Raw genomic sequence first — 14,081 nt, 5'->3', positions numbered from 1 at the left:
TCATTTTATTCAAAACTATAGTGACCTCTAAAATAGTTATAGCATTTAAAATGGTACTTTACTGTTTGCAAAGTACTTCACATTATATGTATTTAATTCTCACAGCAATCTTGGGGGGTAGATGCTTTTATTATCCCCACTTTACAGATAAGGACATGAGGCAAACAGAGGTTTAGTAACTTGCCTAGGATCATACAAGCTAATAATTGTCAGAGGCCAAATTTGGACTCATCTTCCTTACTCTGGGCCTAGCACTCTCTATACTGCACCATACTGGAATGTTGTGGTAACTTGCCTAGTAAAAAATAGGTAAGCCCCTGCTTCCTAGATAGAAACTCTAAAATGGTATGATGAAACTGAAAGCTGCCTCCAATTAACCTTGGTTTTTCTATAGCAATAATGAACAGTGGTGAATGAAAAGTGTTTTTGTTGTTCATTCATTTCAGTCATGTCCAAGTCTTTGTAAACTCATTGGGGTTTTCTTGGTAAAAATACTATGGTGGTTTGCTATTTCCTTCTCTCGCTCATTTTACAGATGAGGAAACTGAGGCAAACAGTTAAGTGACTTGCCCAGGATCACCCAGCTAACTAAGTATCTGAAGCTGGATTTGAACACAGGTCTTCCTGACTCCAGGTCCAGTGTTCTATCCACTGTGCCATCTACTTATCCCCTTCAAGAATATAATTATATTTTAACAACTTCATACATTCTTCAGTGATCTTGCTTTTAAATTCTTTTAATTGTGCTGCTTTGTCAAGCTATTTGTAACATATTCTTTTCAACATATTTACTATTGTAGTTTTTTGTTTCTAGCCTTCTGGCTGAAGCTAAATTTTTTTCTTCAAACAAACCCTTCAGAGTTGCCATAGTTAACTCTTTGGTTTGCTTAAAGATATATTCATCATATCTTCAGTAGATATTTTATTATTTTCTCTCTTAGGCACTCTTATAAATCGTTTAACACATCTAGATATTCTTGATCTACTTTAGAAGATTGTTTGCTTCTTTCCAATGACTTGGTCACTTCAAATCTTGCATTCTGCTTGATTAGTAATATTCTGTGAAGAAAGATAACTGTTTTCTATAATTCTACCCTTATCTCCCCACCAGCTATGATATAGCTAATGTTTGGGGACTTGTAGATGTATCCTGACATTTTTCCATTTTAATACTTTATTATACACTCTACAGTGAAGGATGTTCCACAGTAATAAAACTCATACGCCTGGATGTATTGTCACATGCATTTTCTAACCAATTCTATCTAAAGCCAGAACAAATCAGGAAACAGATTTTATTAGAATCAGGATGTGGCATTCTCCACCAGCAATTCATTCATAATTCAGCAAGCAATATTTATACATTATATGAAATGAAGAAGAAGAAAGATGGCTGTTCATTAAAATGCAGGTTGCCATACAGAGAAAAATAGTATACTTATTGAAAGAAAAAATGTATTTAATTTCCTACAGGGCATAAGGGAGTTATTTTCTTAATATAGTTAGTTTTGCTGAATCAATGAAAACTGCCTGTCAGGCCAGACAAGGGAGAAGGACATTCCAAGGACTCTGGAATCCTCAACCTTCAGCAACTAAGTCTTTTTGTAGTGGAAAGAAGAGAAAAGAAGACACAAAAAATACCAGCTGCTACAGCTGGTTTTACAGTTCATGAAGGGTCACATACAGCAAAATGGCTGATACAGAACAAGAAGGAGTCAGTTACATTCTCAAAAAAAATTTACTTCCAGCAGTATGCCCGGCAATCATACATAATTTGAATCACTGCCTTAACTTTCAGTCTCCAAGTCTGTGACTGCCATTTTAACAGGCAACACTTTGCAATGCTTTGTGGGGTTTTTTTTCTACCTGCAAATTTTAGACTACAGGAATCATTCTTTAATCTCCCATAACTTCTTTCTCCTAGATATTTAATGCAGAGTAAAGACAATTCCCTGTACGGTGTATATCCGGAATAGCATTCAAAATAATCTGAAAATGACCCACTTGAGCATTCTGCTATTGATAACTAGATTAATACTTTCCTATAAACTTGTATGTTTTTATATATGCTTCTTTAATGGTAATTGCATGAACTCTTTTTTTAAATTTTTCAAAAAGCTGCCAATTTTTTTATTTAGTTGTGAAAATTATTTTCTTTATTCCTCATGAATGCAACTGTTCAGGGATGAAAATGACCCTCAAGTTGAACTCTTTAATAATTAATTACTTTTAATGGACTAAAATTATGAATTTTCTTATGTTCCCCAGTAAGAGAGGTGCCTTTAAGTTTAAGAAAGTCAAAATTTTATTCCCTTTTCCTCCTTTTCTATTTTCCTGAAAGCTTCCAAAATCTTGTTTTTTAACTTAACACATGTAGACAAAATACATTATATAAAAAGAGATGTACACAAAGCTGCTTGGTGTTACTTATGTAACATTGATGACTGATATTTTCATTATGATTGTTCCTTAAATACATTAAAAGGAAGTATATAGTAGTAAAGAAGTATTGTAGCAAAATAAATTTAGAAGCTCTTGATTTTTTCAGCATATTCTAAGATTTAAATCTTCTTATGTAGTTGATGTCTCAATTTTTTTTCTTCTTTTTTCTCCCATCCTCTCTCTTCTCTTTTCTTCCTTAGGTTTTACCTCACACAATAACAACAGAGTCCAGTTTGTTTTCCCTTTGATTATTATGACCTCTAGTTTAACTTTACACTATCATCATTTAATTGTTATGTTGTTTGTTGTGTTGGATTGTTATATTGTTTGAGAATTCTGTTTTTAATTTTCTATACACCCCCTTCTTCATCCCTTGACATAGATGAGACCATTTTATAATAGCAATCATTATTATAAGGGATTTTACACAACAAAAAGATTTCTCCATGCCAATAATGTTGGGAGTTTTTTGGTTTGGTTTGGTTTTTTTTGCGGGACAGTGACGGTTAAGTGACTTGCTGAGGGTCGCAGAGCTAGTAAGTATTAAGTGTCTGGTGCAGGATTTGAACTCAGGTCCTCCTGAATCCAGGGCCGGTGCTTTATCCACTGTGTCACCTAGCTGCCCCGAATAATGCTGCTTTGATGTAGTTACTAGGAAATCTATACAAAGAATGAACCTCTAAAGTATTTCTCCCTTGTTCTTATGAGTCAATTACTTCAATAAGGAATTAACTTGATTGTTGCTATTTCTGTTGTAGGTGATAAAAGGAGTATTGAGTCTGTATACATGTTTGTCTTGCCATCAAGTAGCAGCTGTCTCTCTGCTCCCTCCCTTCAACCATCTCAGCTACTTAAGTAGCTCCCAAACTGACCTAGGAGCTCAAAGAAGGAAAAATTGTGTGTTCATAACATTTCCCTTCTTCCTTAATAAGCTCAATCCATTTTCATTTAGTAGAGAAGATGAATTTTACATTCTGTAGGTTTTTTACAGTGATTTTTTAAAATATAAATTCCACTGAAACAAACAGTGGAATTCATTAAAGATGTATTCCAACTGAACCTTTATGCAATGGATTTGTGTCCAGTGATGTCAAATACTTCTATGTTGGTCTGAATAAAAGTTGCCTCTTAGAGATGAAAATCTCTTTAGGGAAGACTGTGTTTGTGTGTGCACATATTCACTTAAAGGCCACACTTTGATTTTATACAAACTCAATTTCCAGTGAAAATTATAACCTGTTTCCAGATCAATACATTATGGGTTTGAATACACTTCAAGTTATATGGGACCAGAAAATGTCTTTCAGACAAACAAATTGTCAAAATACTTAATTTCCAAATGGAGTAGGTTTAAAAACAAAAGGTGGCTAAGGGGAAGAGAATATTTCATAAATATCTTCATAATGATAAGATCTTGGAAAACAAAGATTCTTAGGGAGAAAATATTTGCCCAACTGAAATGTATTCATTTTATCAAACTATCAGGAAAACCAAAAATAGCAAAGAATAAAAGTAGTATTTAAGTATATGGATGAATATGTATTCTCCTAGTTTCATTTGAAGATCATCAGTCAGTGTGTGTTAGTTTTTTGAGGTTCCCTATTGCCTTGATAATAGAAACTCCTCTTTTCATCTTTTAAATCCAAAATTCACAACTTGGCCCCAACCTACCTTTCCATCTTAATTATACATTATTCCCTTTTGTCTACTCTACAATCTTCTTGTTCCTCATATTTGGCATTTCCGTCTCCTCTCTGAAGACAGAAGCACTGACCCTTTGCTATGCCTGGAATTCATTCCCCTCCTAAACTGTACTTCATATAATCTCTTTAAAGCACTTTACTAATTCCTTTAACTGCCACTCTAAACTATCTTGTATTTATTTATAATTATTCTGTATATATCTATATGTGTATATGGCATTTCCACTAATAGTCTATAATTTGCATTTTGTCCGTCCAAGTGTCTGTGTAAATGCTACTTATGCCACATGATGGAAATACAAAATGAAAACCCTTCCTGTTAAGAAATTTAGAAGAGGGAAAACAGCATGCATGTATATAAGTATATACAAAACAGATACAAGACAATCTTGGGGAGAAGGTAAGGGAGAAAGCAATAGCCTCTGGAAATATTTCTTGCAGAAGTTAGTTCTTGAACTGAGTCTTAAAGGAAACTAAGGATTTTAAAAGCGATCTACCAGTAAAAAAGTGCAATGACTAGATCGATACCTAGAATACAGAGTAGTCCAATTATGCTGATCTGTTTTCATGGTTAATTAGTTGAATGAAAAATTTTACCACAGAAAATATATTATGTATAATAAATACTGTATGTTATTAAATACATCAAGTGAACTTGATTAAGATAATAATCTTACACTTAAAATACGCTAATCTTTCTTTGTCAGATATTAAACATTTGAATCATTTCTTATTCTCCTGATAATATATGAACAACACTTGCTCAACTTTTTCTAACATAAGTATTCACTGATAAAACGTGTGTGTGTGTGTATGTGTGTGTAATGTAGTAAGAGAACTTTATTTTTTGAGAAGAAAAAGCAGTTGCCAGAGTGGTAAAAATTCATATTTATATGGCCACATACACATACAAATATTTTTCATAATTTAAAGCAGCACAAGTAATTTTAGTGTTTCTGAATGGTCAACTTGGATATTTACAAAGTCTCTCTGCAGGGGCAGCTAGGTGGCGTAGTGGATAGAGCACAGGTCCTGGAGTCAGGAGGACATAAGTTCAAATCCAGCCTAAGACACTTGACAAGAACTGTGTGGCCCTGGGCAAGTCACTTAACCCCAATTGCCTCACCAAAAAACAAACAAAAAAAGTCTCTCTGCTTAAGATCATTATCGTTGCAGTTTCCAGTCATGTCAGATTCTTCATGACTCTATTTGGGGTTTTCTTGGCAAAGATACTGTGGTGATTTGCCATTTCCTTCTCCAGCTCATTTTACAGATGAGGAAACTGAGGCAAACAGGGTTAAGTGACTTGCCCAGGATCACACAGCTACTAACTATCTAAAGCCAAATTTGAACTCAGATCTTTCTGATTCCAGTCTCACACCCTCTATCTGCCAGACCACCTAGCTGTCTTTTAAGATCATTAATCCATTCTTACTAACAACAACAATAATAACAGTAGAATTTATTTAGTTCCTACTATGTTCTAGGCACTGTACTAAACACGTTACAGATATTAATCTCATTTGACCCTCACAACCCTGGGAGATAAGTGCTATTATTACCCCTATTTTACAGTTGATGAAGCTGAGACAAACCTGTGTAAATTGTAAATAATGTTATCACACAGCTAGTGCCTGAGACAGGATTTGAACTCATATCTTTCTGACTCCAGTGCCAGTGCTCTATCCACTACACAACTTAGCTGTCTCCCAGTGATGAGTTTTAATACACAGAACAATGACAGGCAAAAAAGGATTTTCTGCTAGCTCTCTGTCTCCCCATTTATACTATTGTAACCACAGAACTTGTAGCAAAAAGCATTGCTATATGATGTATCTCGAGGCTTATAGGCACTGCAGTGTAAGTTCAGGGATCCCATTTACTTCATATCCATGCTAATATATTCAGGTCAAGACCTCCCCCATAATTTGACTGAGAAGAGAGCTCAGCTCAGCATCCCATTTTTCACTGGGCTGCACTAGTTTGAGGCTGTTCTGACTTCCCACTATGCCTCTTCATTAAGTACAATCTCATCCTTCTCTGTCCCCCACTTTTCAGTTTCCTATTGTGACTTTGCCATTTGATTATAGGCTCCTTGAGGGCAGGGACTGGTTTTTGTTGTTGTTTGTATCCTCTGTTCTTGGCATATAGTAGACACTTAATAAACATTGATTGAGGGGCAGCTAGGTGGTGCGGGGGATAAAGCACCATCCTTGGATTCAGGAGGACCTGAGTCCAAATCAGCCTCAGACACTTACTAGCTGTGTGACCCTGGGCAAGTCACTTAACCCTCATTGCCCAGCAAGAATGAATGAATGAATGAATGAATATTGATTGATTGGCAGCCAGAGCATGGACTTTTTAATGATGGTGCTGAACAACAAGAAATAGTTATCTAGGTGCAAACATATCCATTCTGGTTCCCTATCTGATTTCTCCTTTGGTGATGACATCCTGGAAAAGTTAGCCCAAAAGTTACTAACAATGCTTTGAAGGAAATCCGTGATACATGATAATTAAAGCAAGACAGCATAGTTAGACAAGAGGGGTTATAAGAGCGAGGTAAAGTTAAATAAAACTTAAAGTAAGGGCAAAAAAAAATCCCTTTCATTAACAGTAAAATGGAAATACTTAAACCCAAAGTTTAGGGAATTGGAAAGATACATTGTACAAGTGAGATTTTAAAATGAGAATTCCTAAAGCAATGTTTTTCCTTACTAAGATTTCATTGATGAATCTCCTGTATCTCCAGCTTCTCATTCCATCTTTTGTTTCCTCCCACTTACCCCAGTGGTGCACTTTGTCTAGCCCTCTGTTTTTATTAATTGGTTTGGTGTGCACACATCATCCACTCTCCCTTTTTTTTATTGACCTTCCCTTTTTGTTTTCCTAAAGCATATTTATTTCCAAGAAAATGATAAAGATTGAGGAAAAACTAGCCTCACAGAACCTCACATTCCTATATGTGAATTTATACTGTTTAAATATATTACACCTTGAGAACTTCTTGGTTTTACTTAGGCAGAAGCAAATCACAGATTCATAATTTTTTAAATAATAAACATTTTTATTTAAAGTTTTGAGTTCCAACTTTTATCCCTCCCTCCTCCTCCCTGAGGTGGTAATCAGATATAGGTTATACATGTGCAGTTATGTAAATCATTACCTTATTAGTCATTTTGTAAAAATGAAAACTTGAATAAAGGAAAAAAATGAAAGTAAAAAAATAGCATGCTTCAGTCTGTGTTCAGTCAATATCAGTTCTTTATTTGGAGGTGGATAGTTATGCTTCATCATTACTCCTTTGGGATTGTCTTGGATCATTGTATTGCTAAGAATAGTTAAGTTTTTCACATTTCTTCATCAAACAATAGTGCTGTCATTGTGCATGCTTTCTTGGTTCTGCTCACTTCACTATATATCAGTTCATACAAGTCTTTCCAGGCCTTTCTGAAATCATCCTGCTTGTCATTTCTTATAGCACAATAATATCGCATCGCCATCATATACCACAGGTTTTTTTTTTTTAGCCATTCCCCAATTGATAGGCATTCCTTTGATTTCTAATTCTTAGCCACCACAAAAAGAGCTGCTATAAATATTTTTGTACAAGTAGGTCTTTTTGCAGGGAGATGTCTTTGGGATCTAAACCTAGCAGTGGTAGCCCTTTGGTCATAGTTCCACATTGCTTTCCAGAATGATTGGATCAGATCACAACTCCACTAATAGTAGGCAAATCAAAGATTTAAAGATAGACCCTAGTCTCGAAGTACTTGGTCTGGTTTTTTACATACAGATATCCTCTAGAAAAAAAAAATGCTGCTCTTTTATGTTCATATTGATGTCATCTTAAAAGGTTGTGGTAATATTTCCTGCTTTTTAAGCTACTGACCTATGAGTCATATGCCTTCCTAGCTCCCTATCCCTGAAAAGAAACAAAAGATAAAATGTAAAATCATAAGGTGGCTTAATCACATCATAAATAAGTGTGTAGATATATATTAGATAAACCATTCATAGCACATCACATATTTTTCCAAAACTGTTCATTGAATTTTGAAGCAAAAATTTAATGATGACCAGGCTGTAACTTAGCATCTACATAAACTTTACTTTCTCAGATGCACTACTAAACTTCTAGTGTGAAGCAAAGCCAATGCTTTTCTCAAAATTTCACGCTTTTCCTTCGTAGTCTCTACCACTTTGTGGGGTTTTTTAAAAACATGTTTTACAGCTCTAAACCAAGAACAAAATTGAATTGGTTGGATAGTCTGAGTTTTTGTTATTATTGATCTTTTAAAAATATTGGGGGCAGCTAGGTGGCACAGTGGATAGAGCACCGGCCCTGGAGTCAGGAGGACCTGAGTTCAAATCCGGCCTCAGACACTTGACACTTACTAGCTGTGTGACCCTGGGCAAGTCACTTAACCCCAATTGCCTCACTAAAATATATATATATATATTGTACAAATCAGAAAGAGGTGCTAAAGACCAGAATTCCATTAGCCAAGTTTTCCTTCCATGAAGTTTTATTAAATCAATGAATAAACAATTACTAAGTTGTCTACTTTGTGCCAGGCATTGTTCTATATCTTGATGTTAGAAAGACAGTATAGGGGCAGCTAGGTGGCACAGTGGATAAAGCACTGGCCCTGGATTCAGGAGGACTTGAGTTCAAATCCAGCTTCAGACACTTGACACTTACTAGCTGTGTGACCCTGGGCAAGTCACTTAACCTTCATTGCCCTGCCCCCCCCCAAAAAAAAGTAAATTAGAAAGACAGTATAAAAGAGTCCCCCTCTCAAGGATTTTACAAGTGTAATAAGCCTTGACTAATTGAATTCTCATAAAGCCTCAGTTTAAGCATCTGTCCAAATCAGAATTAAAGATGGAAATTTGACTGGGCAATAAACAATCAGCTGACAAATAGAATAATGAGCAAAGTTTCTGTCTGAGCCTCATGCCTGCTCTCATATTTATTTCACTATTCCACCCATTATTCATTTCAAGTGAATTTGCAGTAGTTTTTGTTGCATTCTCCTCTATCATTTTCTGTTGACTAAGAAAAAGATACCTTGCTCATTTTAACAGTATGAAATTTTTCGTGGTTGTTTTTTTTTTTTTCATTTTCTTTGGGTATGTGGGGATGGGAGAGAAATATAGAAACCTCAAATTAAAAGTTTTAAGATCCACTTCAATTAGCTACTTTATTTTCTTTTGCTATTTATTTAATAAGATCTATTTCGTAAAATTGTGACTTTTACTTTTTTTTTTCCTAGTGGAACTGGATCACAGGATTGACTTTGAACTCAGAGAAGGCCTTGTGGAAAGCCGATACTGGTCAGCTGTAACATCACATACTGCATATTGGTCATCCTTGGATATTGCCCTTTTTCTTTTAACTTTCATGTACAAACATGAACAAGACAATGATGCAAAGCCAAAGTTAGATCCAATCTGAACTTTTGAAGGAACTTTAATGGCACAGAATTGATGCTTGTTAAAATTCAATATGTTTAAGACAAGGAGGTTTCAGGTTTAAGTATGTTTCAATTTTATTTGGAGCAAAAAATATTTGTATTTAAAAAGCACCTTATTTTTTAAAAATATTCAGTCCTGACCAAAATAAGTTAATTTCAAATTTTCACACAAAAATCATCGGTAAGGAAGGGTTGATAAGGAAGATTTGAGAGGCCACTATGGTAACAATCAAAACTATTATGTTTATTTAAGTATAAAGATTAATTATCCAGTGGAATCCAATTAGTTAAACTAAATCTATGCACCTAAAAGTGCAAGATCTTGTTTATTTTATGTAAGAGTAAAAAACAAAAAGGGGTATTTTAAATTAAAATCTATGTTTTCCACAGTAGCATTGAGGCTACTCTACATATTTAGATTTTGTTGAATTTAACTTAGATAATAACTAATGCTTAAAAAGAAACAAATGTCTAACTACTGTATTTATAATTTATTACTTCTATTTTATTCTAATGTTTGAGGCATTACTTAAGAAAAAAAACTTCATTGAGCATAATTTAAGCAGCACATTTCTTTTCTACAGTTTTTTTTCCAGAAAAAAAATACATTTTTACTCTTCAGATGAATATATAAACACTGTGGCAAATTTCCAGGTTGTTTTTTTTTTTTCATTAAAAAAACTCTGTAGCTTCATTCAAATATTCTAGTTCAGGTTCTCTGAAAAATTCTCAGATTCTTTAAGGTTATATATGTAGCATGAGAGAACTTTTAAAAAATAATTTGTTAAAAGCTATAAGTTAAAAAAAAAAGTTTCCACAGTGCTTTTCATTTGGGGAGCTCAAAGTACTTTAAAAGCCATTCAGTAATCCTCAATAGTTCCCAGAGGTAAATAAATGAAAATTGTTCTTATTTTCCAGATGAGTTAACTGAGGCACCAAGATGTTTTTAAGTGCCTTGAACCAGATTACATAACAAATTAGAAAATAGATTGCAGCCAAATTTCTCTCTTCTGTTTTATTAGCAAGATTAGTTCATATTCTGATTTCTAACCTGTTAGAGGTCTGCAAATGATAATAATTTATCATTTATATACAAATTTACAATTCAGTTTACACAAAAATAGCCACGCAACCCTATTCCATTGTAAATCCGTCACATGAGAATGGGGTGTTTAAAAGAGAATTGCCAGAAAAGAATCTTTCTGCCTTACCTTCCATAGCATCACACACACACACATACACACTCATCTACATGCGTACAAATGTGAGTCATATTTTCTGTTCTGGCCTTTCCATAAATTTATATAAATAAAGTAAACCAATTATTTGAAGGTTCAAAAAAAATGAGACCATATTACCTAGCATTTGATTCAACTCAGAAACCTTTGCTGTAAAAAAGCTATTAATGAGATCCTAGCAGTGCAAAAGCAGTTCTCTTTCAAGTCTAGAAATTCTCATGAACTCGGGTCATTTCCTTTGCCTGTTTATTTCTTTGGGCCCAATTCAGTTCTCAGGAAAAACAAACATATCTCAAACAACCGACTGAATCATTCGTAGCCTGAACTGTTTTTAGTGTTTTTCTTCATATTTGGAATGTGAAGCATTCTTTTTACCTGAAGAAAGAGTGAAAGACTATAATGTACATTTGATTTGATGTTTTTACAATGAAAGGAAAACATTCCTCTGAAGAGGTTTGTCTTATTTTGTTTTGTTCCTTATCAAGAAAGTCACATGAAGTTCAGCTGCTTTGATGCTTTGGGGTTCTGTACATGAGAAAGATCAGGTTGTTTATTCTGTTTTATCTTTAAAAAAGACCTTCTAACCACCATAAGCTTCTTTTCTTTTTAATATGAAAGGATTATGTGTACTGATAGACATTACAGTTTTGATTTAATAGGACTGTATTTGTTTCTATATCTCTGCATGTGTTCATGGGATGTACCTGTACATACTCAAGTAACACACAGTATGTGTAGTTCAGGTTTGCTTTAGCTGTCAGTTAATGGGTAACATTTTTTTATCCTTATTTGGGCAGCTATGAAATTGGCCATAAATTTATTTGTTGTTTTATGTTATTCTATGGTGATTATCCTGGGTACTGTTCAGATAATTCCATCTTATAGTTTCCCCAAAGCTATTGAAGTGGAGAAACATCTTGTTTGGAAATTGTGCCATTAAAGAATATTTTAACCATTTCTCTAAAATTAATTTTTATTATTTTTTTGTTTTTAACCTGTAAAATATAGTTACTTGCTAAGCTATTTCAGTTAAAGTAAATTGTCGTTGAGTTTTTCTGTGTTTATAAATCTTAATTGTAAATCCTACTTAATTTTTATAAGCTCTTCTTCCATGGAGAGGCTTAGGAAGCTTATATTTTCTTTGCTTATATTGGACACCAACTAGAACCTTTACCCTGTCATGGGTTTCCTAACAGGGATTTTTTTTTAATTAGTTAAAAAAAATCACTGGAGAAAAGTTCAAATTTTTTTTTTCCCCTCAAAAAAGAAATATTCCCAGAGGCAGCTAGGTGACGCAGTGGATAAAGCACCAGCCCTGGATTCAGGAGGACCTGAGTTCAGAGATGGCCTCAGACACTTACTAGCTGTGTGACCCTGGGCAAGTCACTCAACCCTCATTGCCCTGCCAAAAAAAAAATTTTTTGTTTAAAACCCTGAAACAAAAAGAAAAGAAAAGAAATATTCCCCTTGTAGATTATAGTGGGAAAAACATGAGCTTTTTCTTTACCTTTGCTTTTGGATGGAGGAGTTTCATTCATTTATGCTTTCTTTCCTCCCTCTAATTAATGTTCAAAATGTTAAATATTTTTCATACAGGAAATTTAGAATCTTTTGAACATTGTTTCTCACCATTTTAGCAGCGAACAAAGCAATGTCTAACTCCTTTTTGGACTTTCTTTATTTTCTGTGTTATAGCATACTTTTCTTTTGTAATACTCATTTTCAGTATCATCTGTGCTTAATCTCCAGAAATATGGATTGATTTTGTGCCTTTTTGGAGAATTCCCATGAGAGGAAAGAAATACATATTTCTAATCCTCAGAGTGTCATGGTAATAATCCAGAATTGTCATATTTTTCTTTGAGAGTTTGTGGAATTCTTTTGCCTCTTGGTTTTTAATTGTGCATTTCTCAAAAGCAACTAGCAGTGGAATACTATGGTTCCCCTGAGACATGCAGCTTACTTCCATTCAGGTTTTATATCCCTATTAACTCAGCTTTTTTTATCATGCTAGATGAAATATTTGGTTACAGTGATAACTAAAGTTATATTTTTTTCCCTTTTCTCTATAGGGATATATGAATATGATGGGATATAGAGGTAGATGCAAGGCTACAGAGCTAAAGGATATGCTTGATATCCCCACATCCATTCAGGTTCATCTCCTGCTCTCTCTCAGGTTCATAGGCAATCTAGTAGGTATGTTTTAGAATATCCTCAGAAATTACAGGGGCCCCCCCAAAATAATAATTCAGAACTCTCACTCCTTTTGGTCTTGTCCTCTTAGTCTCCAGTTAGTTTAAGGATCCCCTCCTCCCTTACCATTTTTCCCATGACAATACTTCCCACCTCAATCACGGTCTTCCAAATTCTCAGAAGTATTTGATGATTCACTATTGATGATTCACTATTAATTGCCATGTTATTTGTTAGTATCAAAAAAATACATCTAGACATTAACATAATGCACGCTGTTACAGTAATATTGCCTCTAGGTTGATTTATTTCCCTCCTACCTTCTGGTCAGAGAAGGACAGAAAAGAAAGGTGATGGGACAAATAAAGTAAGCAGAAACTTCCCCTAGTGCAGCTTTCCAGGGAAACATGGAGAGAAAGATTGTAGACTGTACTCTGCTTGCTCTCACTAGCTAAAGCTACCAACTAATTCAAGACAATCTGGTCTCAGTATCTTTGCTAGGCTCAACTGTTCTTCACCTCTACCTATATCCAGTCCATCCCTACTATTTATCTGAACTTGTTTTGCTCTCATCTTCCCCTCCCCACCTCTACTCTATACACACATTCTGCAAATTCTCTTGCTTTCAGTTGCAAGCAGCAGTACACCAATCCTCCACTCACTTCCTGTGCCTAAAACCCTGGGTAAAAGTCCCTTTCTCTCTTATACCACTTGTCATCACCTTGGTCCAGGCCCTCCAAACTTCATGCTGGGACTACTACAATAACCTTCATCTCCCTGCCTCACATCTCTTCCCACTTCAGTCCATATTCTACCCAGCTGTTAAACTGATTTTCCTAAAGCTCAGGTCTAACCCATGTAACCTTTTCAATTATCTCCAGTAGCTTATATCACCTCCAGGGTGAAATATAAAATCCTCTGTTTGGCTTTCAAAGACCTTCAAAACCTATCCCCTCCCCTTTACAGTTTTGTTACACCTCCACGTACTCTGCAATCTGGCCTCCTTGCTATTCTTCCTGCAA

At 34.7% G+C, this 14,081-nt stretch overlaps 1 protein-coding gene across 4 annotated transcripts in view; it reads left to right on the top strand.

The window, feature by feature from the left end:
- Positions 1 to 11,829, top strand: part of DDHD1 (DDHD domain containing 1) — a 146,218-nt gene extending 134,389 nt beyond the window's left edge. For all 4 annotated transcript variants that reach the window (XM_043983522.1, XM_043983520.1, XM_043983519.1 and 1 more), the window contains one exon: positions 9,425 to 11,829. In XM_043983522.1, the coding sequence (XP_043839457.1) occupies positions 9,425 to 9,606 (182 nt within the window). In that variant the 3' untranslated portion in view covers positions 9,607 to 11,829. The remainder of the gene's footprint in view (positions 1 to 9,424) is intronic.
- The last annotated feature ends 2,252 nt before the right edge of the window (positions 11,830 to 14,081 follow it).

Source organism: Dromiciops gliroides, chromosome 2 (genome assembly GCF_019393635.1).
Source record: "Dromiciops gliroides isolate mDroGli1 chromosome 2, mDroGli1.pri, whole genome shotgun sequence".
NCBI classification, from domain to species: Eukaryota; Metazoa; Chordata; class Mammalia; order Microbiotheria; family Microbiotheriidae; genus Dromiciops; species Dromiciops gliroides.
The sequence above is the reverse complement of the archived record's forward strand: the minus strand, read 5'-3'. Positions and strand labels throughout refer to the sequence as shown.